The sequence below is a fragment of the Natrix helvetica genome, assembly GCF_964273705.1.
Source record: "Natrix helvetica genome assembly, chromosome: 1".
In the NCBI taxonomy this organism is placed as follows: domain Eukaryota; kingdom Metazoa; phylum Chordata; class Lepidosauria; order Squamata; family Natricidae; genus Natrix; species Natrix helvetica.
In genome coordinates, this window is record NC_138548.1 from 14,045,467 (window position 1) to 14,062,181 (window position 16,715).

General features: G+C 46.8%; 1 protein-coding gene across 1 annotated transcript; it reads left to right on the forward strand.

Annotated features, from left to right (window-relative positions):
* Window positions 1-505: 505 nt before the first annotated feature.
* Window positions 506-10,539, forward strand: TMEM221 (transmembrane protein 221; the record flags this gene model as incomplete). Its single annotated transcript, XM_081938618.1, has 3 exons — window positions 506-792; window positions 7,157-7,242; window positions 10,043-10,539. 3 exons carry the CDS (start codon window positions 506-508, stop codon window positions 10,537-10,539), a joined length of 870 nt encoding a protein of 289 aa, XP_081794744.1.
* Between the last annotated feature and the right edge of the window lie 6,176 nt (window positions 10,540-16,715).

A 16,715-nucleotide genomic window follows, 5' to 3' on the forward strand; every position in this document is an offset into this window, starting at 1 on the left:
CATCTTTCTGTATTGTACTCATTTTCTTTGTCCATGTCCCTGTTTATACTTATACCTTTTGTACATGTTTGACAAACTAAATAATAATTAAAAAAAGAGCCGAGTGGAGCTTCCCTGGGAACCACAGCTCCAAAAGGCTGAACGCATCGTCGTGGCATCTCGGGGCTCGGAGCGCTTACCGATTCAAGCCACGGTTGGTTTTCAGCGCTGCCTTTGAGCGCGCGGGCGACGGAGTTTGGCTAAACCGGGCTTTTATAGCGGCGGAGGATGAAGCCCACGATAGGATCCAAGGCTCCATTGGATCGGCGGTCCGAGGACCGGGCGCTCAGCGGCGACAAAGACCCCCCGCAGCAGCCCCCTTCCCCTCGCGCAGCCGCTCACTTCGGCCGCGCCCTCTCCAAAAGCGCCGCCTCGACGCAACTTTGTGGGGGTGAAAAAAAGTTTTAGGCGAACTTTTTCGCCGCGGTCCCTTCGTTCCCTCTCGGTCCGGACCCGTCCCGGCCTCATGCTCTCCCAATACGGGCACCGCGCTTTGGGCGCTCTGATGCTCTTGGGCACCGCCTCGGGCTTGGTGGCCGTGCTGGCCTCGATGCTGCTCTTCCAGATCCAAGGAGGCGCCGGCGGCAACCGGGACCTGAGCTCGTGGCTCCGCGCGCTCCTGCGCCCGATCGCCGCCGGCCTGGCCTCGCTCGGCTTGGTGCTCAGCCTGAGCTGCCTGCTCCTCAGCCTCCTGCACGGCTACTGCGGCGCCGAGCGATGCGCGGCCTCGGGGGGCGCGCTGGGCAGCGAGAGGTGCGTATGCGATGGTGGGTTGGGTTGGGTGGGGGTAAGCCTCGGAGCGGTATCCCCGCTCTCTTCTCCCAGGGAGCCCCGAAGCGACGGAAGGCCCCCTATCAAAACGATCGGGGGTCGCGAAGGCTTTTCTCGAGAGTGGCCCCTTCGGAACTGGGTTTGAATGGGGGTGGGGAGCGGGGAGGCAGTTAGTTGGCACAGAGGATGTAACATGGGTTCATTTCTTCTGCTAAGCCAAGGTGTATATTGACCTCTGCTTTGCTGAGGGGTAGCATGCCTTTGGATACCCTTATAGAATAACAGAATTGGAAGGGACCTTGGAGGTCCTCTAGTCCAACCCCCTGCCTAGGCAGGAAACCCTACACCACTTCAGACAAAAGGTTATCCAACGTCTTCTTTAAAACTTCCAGTGTTGGAGCATTCACAACTTCTGGAGGCAACTTGTTCCACGGATTAATTGTTCTAACAGTCAGGAAGTTTCTCCTCAGTTCCAAGTTGCTTCTCTCCTTGGTTAGTTTCCACCCATTGCTTCTTGTCCTGCCCTCGGGTGCTTTGGAGAATAGCTTGACTCCCTCTTCTTTGTGGCAGCCCCTGAGATATTGGAATACTGCTATCGTGTCTCTCCTAGTTCTCCTTCTTTTCATTAAACTAGACCAGCAATGGCGAACCTTTTTTGGCTCGCGTGCCATAAATGAGGGGAGCGCAGGGGGGTTGTGTGCAAGCGTGCCGCACCCATAATGCAATGCGCAAGCCCCCCCAGTGCGCATGCGTGCACTACAGGCGCAACCCCCCCCCCCCATTTTTGCATGCTTTTTTCGCCCTCCCCAGGCTCCAGAGGCTTTATAGGAGCACAGGGAGGGTGAAAACAGCCCTCCCCGCCTCCCCCCCCCGAAGCCCTCTGGAGGCTTCACCGACCTTCAGGAGGCTCAAAACGACCATCCTTCCGGTTTGTTTGGAGGGTCGTTTTAAGTGCTTCGAAGGCTTCAGGGACCATCAAGAGGCTTCCCTGAAGCCATCAGAGCGCTAAAAATGACCCTCCGAGCAAACCAGAAGTCTCTAGTTACTAGACATACCCAGTTCCTGCAATTGTTCGTTATATGTCTCCAGTCCCCTAATCATCTTTGTTGTTCTTCTCTGCACTCTTTCTAGAGTCTCTTCTAGACACCCTATAGGCCAGTGATGGCGAACCTTTTTTTGCTCCCGTGCCATAAGTGGGGGGAGCGCAGGGGGGTCGAGTGCGGGCGTGCCGCACCCATAATGCAACGCGCGACCCCCCCAGTGTGCGTGCGCGCACAACACGCAACCCCCCCATTTTTACATTTTTTTTGCCCTCCCCAGGCTCCAGGGGCTTTATAGGAGCCTGGGGAGGGCGAAAAGAGCCTCCCCTGACCCCCCCGGGGGCCCTCCAGAGGCTTCAGGGACTGTCCGGAGGCTTCCCTGAAGCCTTCTGAGCGCTTAAAACCACCCTCCGAGCAAACCGGAAGTGACTCGCGTGCCCTGACAAATGTCTCCGCATGCCACTTGTGGCACGCGTGCCATAGGTTCGCCATCACGGCTATAGGCTGTCAATCAAGAGATATTAACGACTTTTGAATTCTACTTGATCTGATCTAAACAAATGATTGGGAGTCACTCCGAGTTGGTTATGAGATGGGTCACTCCGAGTTGGTTATAAATGTTTTAAAGAAATACATAAATACAGGACAAAGATAAAAGTGTGCAAGGGTGAAATCAAGATTTTGGAACATTAGTCTGACAGTAGATAATATATCCCTAGTGCCGAGTAACGGAGTGAGCTTCTGTTACTTGACCCAGCTTCTGCCAACCTAGGAGTTCGAAAGCATGTAAAAATGCAAGTAGAAAAATAGGTAACCTTTGGTAACAGCGTTCTGTGCGTCTTCGGCATTTAGTCATGCTGACCACATGACCACGGATATGTCTTTGGGCAGCGCTGGCTCTTCGGCTTTGAAACAGAGATGAAAACTGCCCCCTAGAGTCAGAAACGACTAGCACATATGTGGAAGGGAAACCTTTACCTTTACGAGAATATATCTAATTTATGATTGGCCTGTGGGTTGACTTGGTCATTTTCTTGCAGATGTTTCTTTACCTGCCTAGAAATACTGATTTCTCAATCTTGATAGCTTTAGGATGACTCCAATTCCCAGAGTATTCTGCAATGAACAAGCTGGTTGGGGAATTCTGGGAAGTGAAGTCCAGGTAATCTTAAAATGGCTGAAGTTGAGAAACACCACAATAGAAAATTGATCTAAAGGTGAATCAAATTAAGCAGATATCTTAATTACAATACAATAGCAGAGTTGGAAGGGACCTTGGAGGTCTTCTAGTCCAACCCCCCTGCCTAGGCAGGAAACCCTATACCGTTTCAGACAAATGGCTATCCAACATTTGTCTGAAACGGTATAGGTAACAAATTCTTTTGCCTTTTGGGCTTGACATAATTTTAAGTCTTTCTTTTGGCTTTGATTTCGATTGAGTTAAGCCACATAATGGGTGGGTTCACATCATACATTGAAGGAAGGTTAAAAAAAAACCAGAGCGTTTGTGTTTACATTAAAACCTGTACCTAAACAAAGGAACCTGAGTAGGGCTTACTATAATAGTCTGATTCACAAAACATCTTGAGCTACAATCCATGTTTGGCTAATCTAACCTGTGCAAACCCATGAAGGCTCTAGGATGCTTGCAGCTAATATTTAGATACTTCCAAGTTCAACAGAATTTATTAAAACTGCAACAGGTTCATAGGAAAATAAGGTATAAGTTTCCCATTCTAGAGTTTTGCTCCAGGCTCACATCAGCTTTGAGGCATTGACCACATTCTTGTGCAAAATGCAAAATGTAATACACACCAACCACATGCATGTGCCAGCCTTTATAAAGTGAAATTCCATTTTAATGAGCAATTTTGGAATCCAGCCTACTGGCATTCACTGTATTCATTATGCTTTCATCTCAGCTCCTCCATTTTTCCTAAGTTGCTGTGGTGATTCTGAATTAACACTTCAAATGCTCTTTCTGGATTCCACCTCACCTCTCATCTCCCTTCCCTTCCCTTCTCTTCTCTCTCTGTCCCATAATCCACATTCAATTCCTTTCCTTTCCCTCTCCTTCCTTCCCGTTTTCCCTTTTCTTCTCTTCCTCCTTTTCCTTTCCTTCTCCCTCCTTCTCATTTTCCCTCTTCCTCTCCTCCCTTTCCTCTCCCTCTCCTTCCGTCTCATTTTCCCTTCCCCCTTTCCCTTCCTCCTTTTCCTTTTACTCTCCCTCCTTCTTTTCCCTTTCAATACAATACAATACAATACAATACAATAATACAATACAATGCAATGCAATGCAATACAATACAATACAATACAATAGTAGAGTTGGAAGGGACCTTGGAGGTCTTCTAGTCCAACCCCCCTGCCTAGGCAGGAAACCCTATACCGTTTCAGACAAATAGCTATCCAACATCTTCTAAAAGACTTCCAGTGTTGGAGCATTCACAACTTCTGGAGGCAAGCTGTTCCACTGATTAATTGTTCTAACTGTCAGGAAATTTCTCCTAGTTCTAAGTTGCTTCTCTCCTTGATTAGTTTCCACCCATTGCTTCTTGTTCTACCCTCAGGTGCCTTGGAGAATAGTTTGACTCCCTCTTCTTTGTGGCAGCCCCTGAAATATTGGAAGACTGCTATCATGTCTCCCCTAGTCCTTCTTTCTCTTAAGCTAAACATACACAGTTCCTGCAACCGTTCTTCATATGTTTTAGTCTCCAGTCTCCTAATCCTCTTTGTTGCTCTTCTCTGCACTCTTTCTAGAGTCTCCACATCTTTTCTACATCGTGGCAACCAGAACTGAATGCCGTACTCCAAGTGTGGCCTTACCTTACTTTCCTTCTTCCCTTCCTCCTTTTCCTTTCCTTTCCCTCCTTCTTTTCCCTTTTTCCCTGTTCCCTTCCTCCACTTCCTTTCCTTTCACTCTCCCTCCTTCTTTTCCCTTTCCTTTCCCTCTCCCTGTCCTTCCTTCTTTCCCCCCTTTCCCTTCCTCCTTTTTCTTTCCCTCCTTTTCATTTTCCCATTCCTGTTTCCTTTCCCTCTTCCCTTCCCTTCCTCCTTTCCCTTTCCCTCCTTCCTATTTTCCTTTTCCCTCCTTCTTTTTCCTTCCACCTCCCTCCCCTCCCCTCCCAAAAGACAGGCAGTGATTCCATCCCCCCCCCCCCCCGTGCTCCATCCCCATCCCTTGGACTTAGGCTCCCTGTGAAGCTGAAGTTTCAACTCTAGTAACCAACTGCCCCTTTCCCACCAATGCTTCACATTCTTGTTCCCCAGTAACTGCTTGAATTCCTGCGTGTTGAAGAGAACTGCAACAAAACTCCAGCAAAACAACAGCTCTGGCCGAAGGAAGAGTTTAGAAGAGCTGTTTCATTCAAAGAAATGGGTCGGACATTAATAAAAAGCCATCTGTTTTTGAGTTTGAGCTGACAAAGGAGTTATTTCAAAGAGTTGATGTCTTGCTTCCTCAAACCTTTGGCAGCTCCAACATATTGCTTTTTGCGCTGTTCACATTTTGCTGACGGCAATCAGTACAAGGAGTCCTTGACTTATGACTACAATTGGGATCGGAACGTCTGTTGCTAAGCGGGGGGGGGGGGCTGAGTGAGTTGCACCCAATTTTACAACTTTTTTTTTGTTATGGCCATTAACCAAATCATGGTTGCTAAGTAAGTCACAAGATGAAGCAAATCTGCCTGTCAAAAAGCCAGCTGAGGAAGTCATAAATAGTGATAACATGACCCTTGAAAGCTGCAACCATTGTAAATACAGGCCAGTTGCCAAGGGCTGAAATTTTGAGCATAGGTTTTGTTCTGTCCCAAGCCTCTGACATATACTGACACAGACTTGGCTGTCTGCCACAACTAAGGAGGGAGATAAGCAACCCCTTGGCTGGGAGCCCAGAAAATTATCTCTATGAAAACAAGGCTTGAACTCACGAAATTCTCCCAATCTTTCACTACACCTGGATTAGTAAACTGTTGTTTCCTGCAAAATTCCCCTCCCGTCGCCCCTCCTATAAGCTCTCCGGGAGGGGCCAATCAGTAGCCACCTGTTCCTATTTCCTTCTATGAGCCTTTTTCCAAAGCTGCTCCCTCCTCCTCGCAGCCCTATGCATACGTACGTCAGGGACAGCCTCCTTCTGTTCTTCCTCACTGCTTCCTGACTCAGATGCCATCTGATGGCCAACAGGCCTCTCTAGTCCCTGCTCTGACTCCGAACACCCCCCAGTCTTCCTCAGCCTCCATGCAGTCCCATCGTGTTCATCGCTGTCAGATTCCACCAACAGCTCAGCCGGCCGCTGTTGGGCCACAACAGGTTTCCTGCTGTTAAGGGTGAAAAATGGTTGTTTGGGTGTTGTTAAGGGTGAAAAACGGTTGCAAGTCACTTTTTTCAGTACCGTTTTTAACTTAGAATGGCCCCTAATGAAAATTGGTTTGGAATTACCGGTAGGAAAATATTAGAATGTGCAGAAATGAACAGATTAACACTGGCAATTAAGGAGAAAGAACAAACTGAATATAATATGATATGGGAATTATTTTATCAATGGTTAGAGAATAAAAATGGAAGTTGGAAATAAAAGGAGGGGATTAAAGAAGAGCAGAAAATATGTTAAGGTGGAGATATAAACAATATGATAACTGTTAGTATTATGGTGACAAGGATTCTGATGCTAAATATTATTATCACATTTTTATTAGAAGATATGTTAAGAGGGAAAAACGAACAGATTTTACTGCCGTGTTTTCCCGAAAATAAGACAGGGTCTTATTTTCTTTTGACTCCCAAAATAAGTGCTTGGCCTTATTTTCGGGGAAGTCTTATTATTTTTGAGGTGCAGGAGGCGGCGAGCGTGGTCACCTCATGGCTGCTGCTGTGTTGCAATATTTTTGGGGAGGGCTTATTTTCAGGGGAGGGCTTATTTTTTAGTACATGCGCTCAGAAGCCCGATTGTGCTTATTATCTGGGGAGGTCTTATTTTCGGTGAAACAGGGTATGTTCAACTGTTTAATATGCTATAATTTTAAGATTAGAGAATTAATATCAATGTGAATGATGTAAATTTTGATGGTTATTGCATAGATATATTTGTATCCAGACGACACGCTGTTTAAGGAAAGATGGAATGTTCATCATTTAAATAAAAACTTTAAAAAAAAGAAAGTTGGTACGTTGAGGACTCTCTGTATTTTAGGGCAAAACGTAAGTTTATCAACATTACAGTAGGTTTGCACGTGAGAGGTTTGGAGCAGGGATCTGTCTACTTTGCAGACAAAAATGATTTAAAAAATATACTGTTCTTATGTCAGAGGCGACTGGTTCCTGTTGGAGAGTCGAAAAGTGAGACATGTAGCGGTTGGTGTGTTCTGCTGCGCCGTTTTAGTCTACCTATCAGGTGAGTCATTTCTCCTTTCCCTTTCTGCCTCCCCTTGCTTGTCCTTTCCTAGAAGAAATGTTCAAATAGCAGTTTGAAACTTATGTTTGAGAAGGAAATAAAACTTCCCGTCCATATAACTTCTCAGAACCATTCTTTAAAAACAAATTAGACACAATGGCATGGAGAGAAGTTACAAAAGCACCCAATCTAGTTTAATTTATATTTATCTATGGTCTATCGCCGTGATGGTGAACCTATGGCACGCATGCCAGAGGTGGCATGCAGAGCCATTTGTTAGGGCATGCGAGGCGTTGTCCTGTCAGCTGCAGTGCGCATGCGTGTGGGCCAGCTGACTTCAGCCTTCTTTTGAGACCGTTTTTTGCCCTCCGGAGGCTTCCTTGAGGCTTCCTTTCTAGGGAGGGCGAAAACAGCCTCCCCCTCCGGAGGCTTCAGGAGCTTCCCTTGAAGCGTCCGGAGTGCGAAAAACTGGCCCTACGGGCAAACTGGAAATTTGGGAGAATTTCCAGTTTGGCTGTCAAATTTAGAGTGTATTTTTTTAGAATGTTTTATTATAAACTCCACAGAGAGTTCCGGCTGTTGGGTGGTTTAATTTAAAATAAAAGAAATTACAATAAAGCGTACAGGTAATCCTAGACATACAACGACAATTCAGGCCAAAATTGATGTTGCTAAGTGAAACATTTGTTAAATGAGTCTCGTCCCATTCTACGCCCTTTCTTGCCACCGCTTTTAAGCGAATCACAGCAGTTGTTAAACTAGTAACATGGTTGTTAAGTGGATCTGGTTTCGCCATTGACTTTGCTGACCAGAAGGTCACAAAAGCGGATCGCATCACCCCAGGGCCCTGCAACCGTCATAAATATAAACCAGTTGCCAAGCACCCACATTTTGATCGTGTGACCATGACGATGTTGCAATGGTCATCAGTGTGAAAAACTGTCATATCCCTTTTTTCAGTGCAGTTGCAACTTTGTGAACAGTCACTAAATCAACTGTTGTAAGTTGAGGACCTCTGCATAGTATTTAGATTGCTAAGCTTTTTGTCGCCATGGGACTAAAGCATGTGCTTAATGCAGGGGTGTCCAAACTTGGGAACTTTAAGACTTGTGGACTTCAACTCCCAGAATTCCCCAGCCAGCCTGGGGAATTCTGGGAGTTGAAGTCCACAAGTCTTAAAAGTTCCCAAGTTTGGACACCCTGGCTTAATGCAAAGGCACGGCCTTAATGCAACATGTGTGCGCCCCCTGCAGGCCCTGCCCCATGCATGCACATGCAATCCCGTGTGCTCCCTGGCCCGTGCATGTGCGTGACCCCCCGTGCTCCCCCAGCCCATGCGCACGCTCCCCCACCCCCATGCATGAACCCACACGTGTGGCAGACCCAAAAACCAGCTGACCGGCAGGAGGCATGCTCACATGCATATTGGAGCTGAGTGGGGCAGTCAGCTCAGGTACCTGCAGAGAGGGCTCTGTGTGCCACCTGTGGCACACAGAGCCATAGGTTCGCCATCACGGGTATAGGCCAAGCCTTTTTCAGCATGCTAATGGATGGGACAATTGCGAGTCAGTGCGTTGAGGGAATCCAATTCTTAGCATCTTGTATGGAACACACAAACTTGGTTAATACCCAATTCCTTTGTAGGCTGTTTTAAGCTTTGGTGGTGGTTAACAATTTAACAACGAAAAGAAGGACTAGGGGAGACATGATAGCAGTGTTTCAATATCTCAGGGGTTGCCACAAAGAAGAGGGAGTCAAGCTATTCTCCAAGGCACCTGAGGGTAGAACAAGAAGCAATGGGTGGAAACTAATCAAGGAGAGAAGCAACTTAGAACTGAGGAGAAATTTCCTGACAGAGGGAACAATTAATCAGTGGAACAGCTTGCCTCCAGAAGTTGTGAAAGCCCCAACACTGGAAGTCTTTAAGAAGATGTTGGATAGCCATCTGTCTGAAACGGTATAGGGTTTCCTGCCTAGGCAGGGGTTGGACTAGAAGACCTCCAAGGTCCCTTCCAACTCTGCTATTGTATTCTAATTTATTCTATTCTAATCAAACTGGCTCTTAATATATTGGCCACATTCACATTTTCCCAGATGTGCCAACATGGCTTTCTTAATAAATTGGAACTTTGAGGAACCCTTTACCTCAGACTCTGATTTAAATTTGGAAGCTATTTGGAACCCTGACACAGATAATACCACTCTAATGGCAGAAAGTGAAGTGTTAATACCACTTTATAATGCCTTGGTAAGGCCACGCTTGGAATACTGCATCCAGTTTTGGTCGCCACGATGTAGAAAAGATGTGGAGACTCTAGAAAGAGTGCAGAGAAGAGCAACAAAGATGATTAGGGGACTGGAGGCTAAAACATATGAAGAACGGTTGCAGGAACTGGGTATGTTTAGCTTAAGAGAAAGAAGGACTAGAGGAGACATGATAACAGTGTTCCAATATCTCAGGGGTTGCCACAAAGAAGAGGGAGTCAAGCTATTCTCCAAAGCACCTGAGGGTAGAAGAAGAAGCAATGGGTGGAAACTAATCAAGGAGAGAAGCAACTTAGAACTGAGGAGAAACTTCCTGACAGTTAGAAGAATTAATCAGTGGAATAGGTTGCCTCCAGAAGTTGTGAATGGCCCAACACTGGAAGTCTTTAAGAAGATGTTGGATAGCCGTTTATCTGAAGTGGTGTAGGGTTTCCTGCATAACAGGAGGTTTGTCTAGAAGACCTCCAAGGTCCCTTCCAACTCTGTTATTCTATTTCTATTCTAATTTCATCTTCCCTCTCTGCTTGCCCTCCAGCCCTCTCGATCTACGTGACGATGGCATTCGAGACAGAAACAGGGATCACCTGTGCTTGTATCTTCTCCTCTGGGACCGTCGTCTTGATTATTACGGTGATCCACGCGCTCGTCCGGGCTTCCAGGCGGGGCCCAGGGGAACTGCCGCACAATCTTTACGAGAACGACTCGGCCCAGAGCGTCGAAACCCCAGCCGTCGTTCCTCCTAGCGATGGCGCAAAGGTGGCCTCTTCACAGTCGCGTCTGGAAACCCACCCGGAGGTTTCATACCTGTCCTACGCGGAACACCAAACCACCCCAGGGAGCAGCACCAACGTCACCTCCGTGGACAGCGTCGCAGCGACCCTGGAGCAAGAGGGCGGTAGCAGCATCCCCAGGATGCACCGGACACTTTCAGCGGAGTCCGGCCTTCTGCTGAGCCATGGGGTGAGGCAGGAAATGAAGAAAATCCTGTCCCGTAAACAGGCCAGGTCAGGCAAAGATTCGACCTTGGTGTGAAATCTCGGAAAGTGAGGAGATCCTGACACACACACACACACCCCGCTGACCTTTGCTTGGAAGGAACAATTACTACCGTATTTTTCGGAGCATAGGACGCACCAAGATTTTGAAGAGGCAAATAAATAAAAGAAGTTTTTGCACTCTGCAGACCTCCCAAAATCAGCCCGTTTTTCACGAAAATGGGCCTGTTTTTTTTTCTCCAAAAAAAGAGGGCATGAATAGCTTTTAGGCTTGTAGCATGCTCTTGGGGGGGTGGACCCCCCAAGAATGAGCAAAAAACAGCCCCGTTTTGTCCAAAAAAGGGCATGAATAGCATTTAGGAGGCTTATAAAGTGCTCCTGGGGGCTGGGGGGGGGGCAAATTTAAGCAGAAAAATGGCCCGTTTTCCCCTCATTTCTGCCCTCCCCAGCCCCCAGGAGCACTCTGCAAGGCTCCTAAAGGCTCTGCATGGCCATTTTTGCAAAGGGGGGGGGGGTTTCAGGAGGCGAAAAATGCTGTATTCAGTGTATGACGCACCCAGATTTTCAGCCTCTTTTTTGAGGGAAAAAGGTGCGTTGTATATGCCGAAAAATATGGTATATGTATTTTTCGGACTATAAGATGCACCAAGATTTCAAAGATGAAAACAATGCCTCCGCGCATCCAGATTTCGCGCTCTCCAGCCCAGTGGTGAAATCTAAATGTTTTTGCTACCGGTTTTGTGGGCCTAGCTTGGTAGGGGATGTGTGTCATGTGACAGGGTGGGCGTGGCTACGTAGTCATGTAACTGGGCGATCAAAAGACAGAAACTCACTTTAACAATGTCCTGCTGGAGTAGGGTTGGACTAGATGACCTCTAGGTCCATACCAGCCCTGGATTATCCTCTGAAGCTGCGTCTAGTGCCAGGTTTGTAGTCCTTCCTTCCTCTCCTTTTTCCTTCCCTCTCTTTCTTCTTTTCTTCTTCTTTCTTTCTCAGCAACCACCACCCCACCCCTGTTTTTGGCATAGCAGGCTTCAGGGAAGTCTGCTGGGAGCAAAAACGGACCCCACCCACCCATCCCCGCGTTTCCAGAGAACCTATAGTAAAAAAATATATTTAAAAAGTAAAAAAAAAAAGTTCCAAAGATCAGCTTTGCAACGTGCGATCGTCGGAACTTTTTTTTAAAAAACAAACAAACTTTTTTTTAGTATTTTTTACTACCGGCTCAGGCAAAGCGGTCCAAACCGGTAGCCTTTCACCCCTGCTCCAGCCCCCAGGAGCACTCTGCAGGCCTCCCAAGCCGTCTGCGCTCATTGTTTTTGTGAAATACGGGCCCGTTTTTTGGCAAAAACGGATGCAGGGGGCAGGGTTTCAGGAGGCCAAAAATGGCCGTATTTGGTGTATAAGACGCACCAACATTTCCAACCCTCTTATAGGGGGGGGGGAGTGAGTCTTGTACTCTGAAAAGTATGGTAGCTTGATAGCTTCATGTATTTTCTCATTCACTGGTAAGAAATGGGGGAACGAGGGTGTTTTGATTCCCTTGTAAAAGGAGATTAGGGTCAGCTCCACTGGGTAGAGCAGACCAAAAAATCAGCTCCACAAGACGACCAGAGCTACATTTTATTGACACAGGTTACAATAACATGGGACTCACACTAGTAAAGGAAAGTTGGTTGTATAGGTCAGGGGTCCCCAGCTGTGTTGGCCCAGAATTACGGTCATAAGTTGAGGCATTACATGTCCAGACCCGATTTTTCAACGTTTTTTTGCAGTGGTGTTATTAAGTGAATCCATTTTACCCAATGGGCTTTTTTTTTGGCCAGAAACTGGAAAGCAGCAAAATTTGTAAAAAAAACAAACAATAACATAATCTTGCAAGCCTGATTTTGCTGTGCAGGTAGTCCTCGACTTACAACAGCTCATTCAGTCACCATGCGAAGTGACAACGCCACCAGAAAAAGTGACTCGTGGCCCCTTTCACACTTACGACCATTGCCGCATTCCCATGGTGATCAGAATTCATATGCTTGGCAATGGACTCGTATTTATGACAGTCATGTGAGGACCTCTTTGACTGTTTGACAAGCAAAGTCAATGGGGAAGCCAGAATCACTGAACAACTGCAGTGGTTCACTGAACCACCGTGGTAAGAAAGGTTGTAAAATGGCTCATAAAACTCACGTAACAAACGTCTCACTTAGCAACAGAAATGTTGAGCTCAATTTGTGGTGGTATGTCATAAGACTACCTGCATTTCCCCTCCTTGGATCAGGGAGATGTTTTGCCTGAACCGTTTCCAAATATTACAATACAATACAATAGTAGAGTTGGAAGGGACCTTGGAGGTCTTCTAGTCCAACCCCCCTGCCTAGGCAGGAAACCCTATACCGTTTCAGACAAATGGTTATCCAACATCTTCTTAAAGACTTCCTGTGTTGGAGCATTCACAACTTCTGGAGATAAGCTGTTCCACTGATTAATTGTTCTAACTGTCAGGAAATTTCTCCTCAGTTCTAAGTTGCTTCTCTCCTTGATTAGTTTCCACCCATTGCTTCTAGTTCTACCCTCAGGTGCCTTGGAGAATAGCTTGACTCCCTCTTCTTTGTGGCAACCCCTGAGATATTGGAACAATGCTATCATGTCTCCCCTAGTCCTTCTTTCTCTTAAGCTAAACATACCCAGTTCCTGCAACCGTTCTTCATATGTTTTAGTCTCCAGTCCCCTAATATTATCTTGATTCCCAGGACTTAAAAGAACATTTTTTTTTACTTCTTCACCATCTTTCTGTCAGGGTCACCTCCCTTACTCTCAGCAATTAGAAAAATTCACATATTACAGATATTTTGAATCTCTTAAGGGTGTCTGCGTAGATCATCCACATTCAAAGGCCCAAAGGAAAAGGTTTTTTTTTTTTTTACTAGGGAAGAATCATGGGAAAAGGGGCTATTGCTTTTAAATCCTGATGCAGCCGGGATGAATCTAAAGGGCTGGTTAAGTGTAAGAAAGGATATTCTATTAACCAGCCTCATACTCTTAATGCAGTGGTTCTCAACCTTCTCAATGCCACGACCCTTTAATACAGTTCCTCTTGTGGTGACCCCCAACCATAGAGGAGCGGTGTCTCGGTTCCTAAGACCATCGAAAATACGTGTTTTCCTATGGTCTTAGGTGACCCCTGTGAAAGGGTCATTTGACCTCCCAAAGGGGTCCCGACCCACAGGTTGAGAACCACTGCTCTAATGCATGCTGCAAGCCAGCCTCAAGAAAGACTGCTCATGAATATGGAGGCTTCCTTTAATGAAGCTCTTACCTCCGCCAAACTCTGTTCTACTAATATTAGAGGCCACCCATTATTAGATACTGTTCTAAAGCCTCAGTGGCGCAGTGGTTAGTGCAGTACTTCTGTTGACTGTCGGTTGCCTGAAAATTGGCAGTTTGAATCTCACCAGGCTCAAGGTTGACTCAGCCTTCCATCCTTGCGAGGTGGGTAAAATGAAGATCCAGATTGTTGGGGAAAATAGGCTGACTGTAAACCACTTAGAGAGAGCTGTAAAGCACTGTGAAGCGGTATATATACCGTATTTTTCAGCGTATAAGACGCACCTACCCCCCTAAAAGAGTGTGGAAATGTTGGTGCATCTTATACATCAAATACAGCCATTTTTGGCCTCCCGAAGCCCCGCCCTTGCATCCCACTTTTGTGAAAAATGGGTGAAAAACGGGCAGTTTTTCACAAAAACGGGGGCGTTTTTGCCTTCCCCAGAAGCACTCTGCAGGCTTCAGCATGGTTGGGGAAGGGAAAAATGTCCCCGTTTCGTGAGGTGGGGGAAGGCAAAACCTTTTCTTTCTTACTTACCTCTTCAAAATCTTGCTGCGTCTTATACGCCGGTGCGTCTTATAGTCCGAAAAGTACGGTAAGTCGAAGTGCTCTTGTTACTGTTAAATTGTTCGTAGATGCTACCACGAAAAGGCAATTTGTCTGGACTCACTTCATTGTATAGGTCAGGGGTCCCCAACCGTACCGGGCTGTAGGCCATTCGGGACCGGGCCGCAGAACTGGTGGACAAGTGCACACACATGAAGCCGCACGCGCGTAATCATGCCCTCTTCCCCACCCCGCTGCTTCCAGTGTGTTGAGCTGGAAAGGTTGCTTGACCCGATTTTTCAACTTTTTTGTGGTGGTGTTATTAAGCAAATACATATTACACAATGAGGTTTTTTTTTTTTGTTGGCCAGGAACTGGAAAGTAGCAAAATTTGTAAAAAAAAAAAAAGTCATGGTCACACGGCCATTGGATGCTGCAAAGGTGAGCTGGTTGCCAAGTGTACAAAACATGATTACGTCACCACAGGAGTCTGTGTGTGTGTGTGTGCAGCTATCCTAATTTCAAAACTGGGCTGCAAGTAGTTTCGGGGAGTCCGTTGTAGCTTTGAATGTGAGGACTGTCTGTACTGAATTGAAGGCTAGATAAATTTTCTGATTACAGTGAAGACCAAGGGGTATCAAACTCAAGGCCCGGGGTCTGGATCTGGCCCATGGGGTGTTTAGATTTCCGGGGCCGCCCTGGAAAAATCAAAGGACTGGCTCACGGTGCTTCTACCACCAAAAACGAAGCTTGCAAGGGCAACACGTCCCCTCCCCCCCCCAGCTCCATTTTCGCTGGTAGAGAGTTGCAGGAGGCCATTGCAGCCAAAAACAGAGCTCAGAAGTCTGTTTTTGTTGGCAGAACGCTTGGGCTGCCACAGGGGACACTGACACGAGTGACATTGAGTGGGCCACACCCGCACCATCCCCTCCCCCCCCAGGTCAAACACAACCCTGATGCGGCCATCAATGAAAGAGAGTTGCAGGAGGCCATTGCAGCCGAAAACGGAGCTCGGAAGCCTGTTTTGCTGGCAGAGCGCTGGGGTTGCCTGTGGCATGAGTGATGTCGCGTGGGCCACGCCCCCCATCTCCTCCCTGGAGGTCAAACATAACCCTGATGCGGCCCTCAATGAAATTGGGTTTGACACCCCTGGTGAAGACGGAACGCCAATATCAGATCATTTTGTGAATCCGTTCATGTGCCGTACCGAAAGCTGTACCGATTAGGATTCAGGAGAGCCAATGTCTGCAACTCAAACCTCACCTCAAGTCATGAATGACACGCCTTTAGCGATTTTAGTCAGAACCATTAACCATACATTCACGTAAGCAAAACCATGGAATGAAGGCCTGTCCAAGGAGAAACACGGGCCGGCATATGCAAAGGACACTCAGAATTTCAAACAGAATTTTCCACTTCAGTGGAAAGAGAGAAAATTCACAGCCTCATAATAATGGCTGAAAAGCGCTATCTGGACTTACCCTGCAAAACTCCTGAAGGTAAAGCATCAACAGAATATTTTGAAAAACTTCCCCTAACCCTGACATGAAAAAAACCCCGGCAAGTACAAACTATAAATAACAAGGACTATATATGAAGCTTAGCTCAACGTCCTTGTGCTATTGCTGAAAAAGGAGCATGAATTCCATAATTCCAAATCCTGGGAGGTCACCTGATCTAAATCGACACTTGTTCCTTGGCTAAGGTTGGCTTTTATTTTATTTTTTTTTTGGGGGGGGGGGAGGCAGTAGTGGAATTCAGCCATTTCGCACCACTTTGGGAGAACCGGTTAACTTTCCGAGCCGTTTGGTGAACTGGTTGTTGGAAGAAATCATTAGGGTAGAGAAACGGTTTTTAAATTATTTGCATCCCACCACTGGGGAAAGGGGAAGAGCTGGGACGGTAGGGAGCTTTCATGGGTACTTTGGACATTTCCCCCTGAGAAAACGGGGGGAGGATTTTTCCTTTGAATGACATCCATCCAACTTTGAATGACACCACCCAAGGGATGAAAATCAGAGAGTCCTCTCTTACCCTTTTGAAGCGGGGATCACAACACACTGAAAGTGTAGGAATCCCTGAAGTTATAATAATACAATAGCAGAGTTGGAAGGGACCTTGGAGGTCTTCTAGTCCAACCCCCTGCCTAGGCAGGAAACCCTATACCGTTCCAGACAAATGGCTATCCAACATCTTCTTAAAGACTTCCAGTGTTGGGGCATTCTTGCCTCCAGAAGTTGTGAATGCCCCAACACTGAAAGTCTTTAAGAAGATGTTGGATAGCCATTTGTCTGAAATGGTATAGGGTTTCCTGCCTAGGCAGGGGGTTGGACTAGAAGACCTCC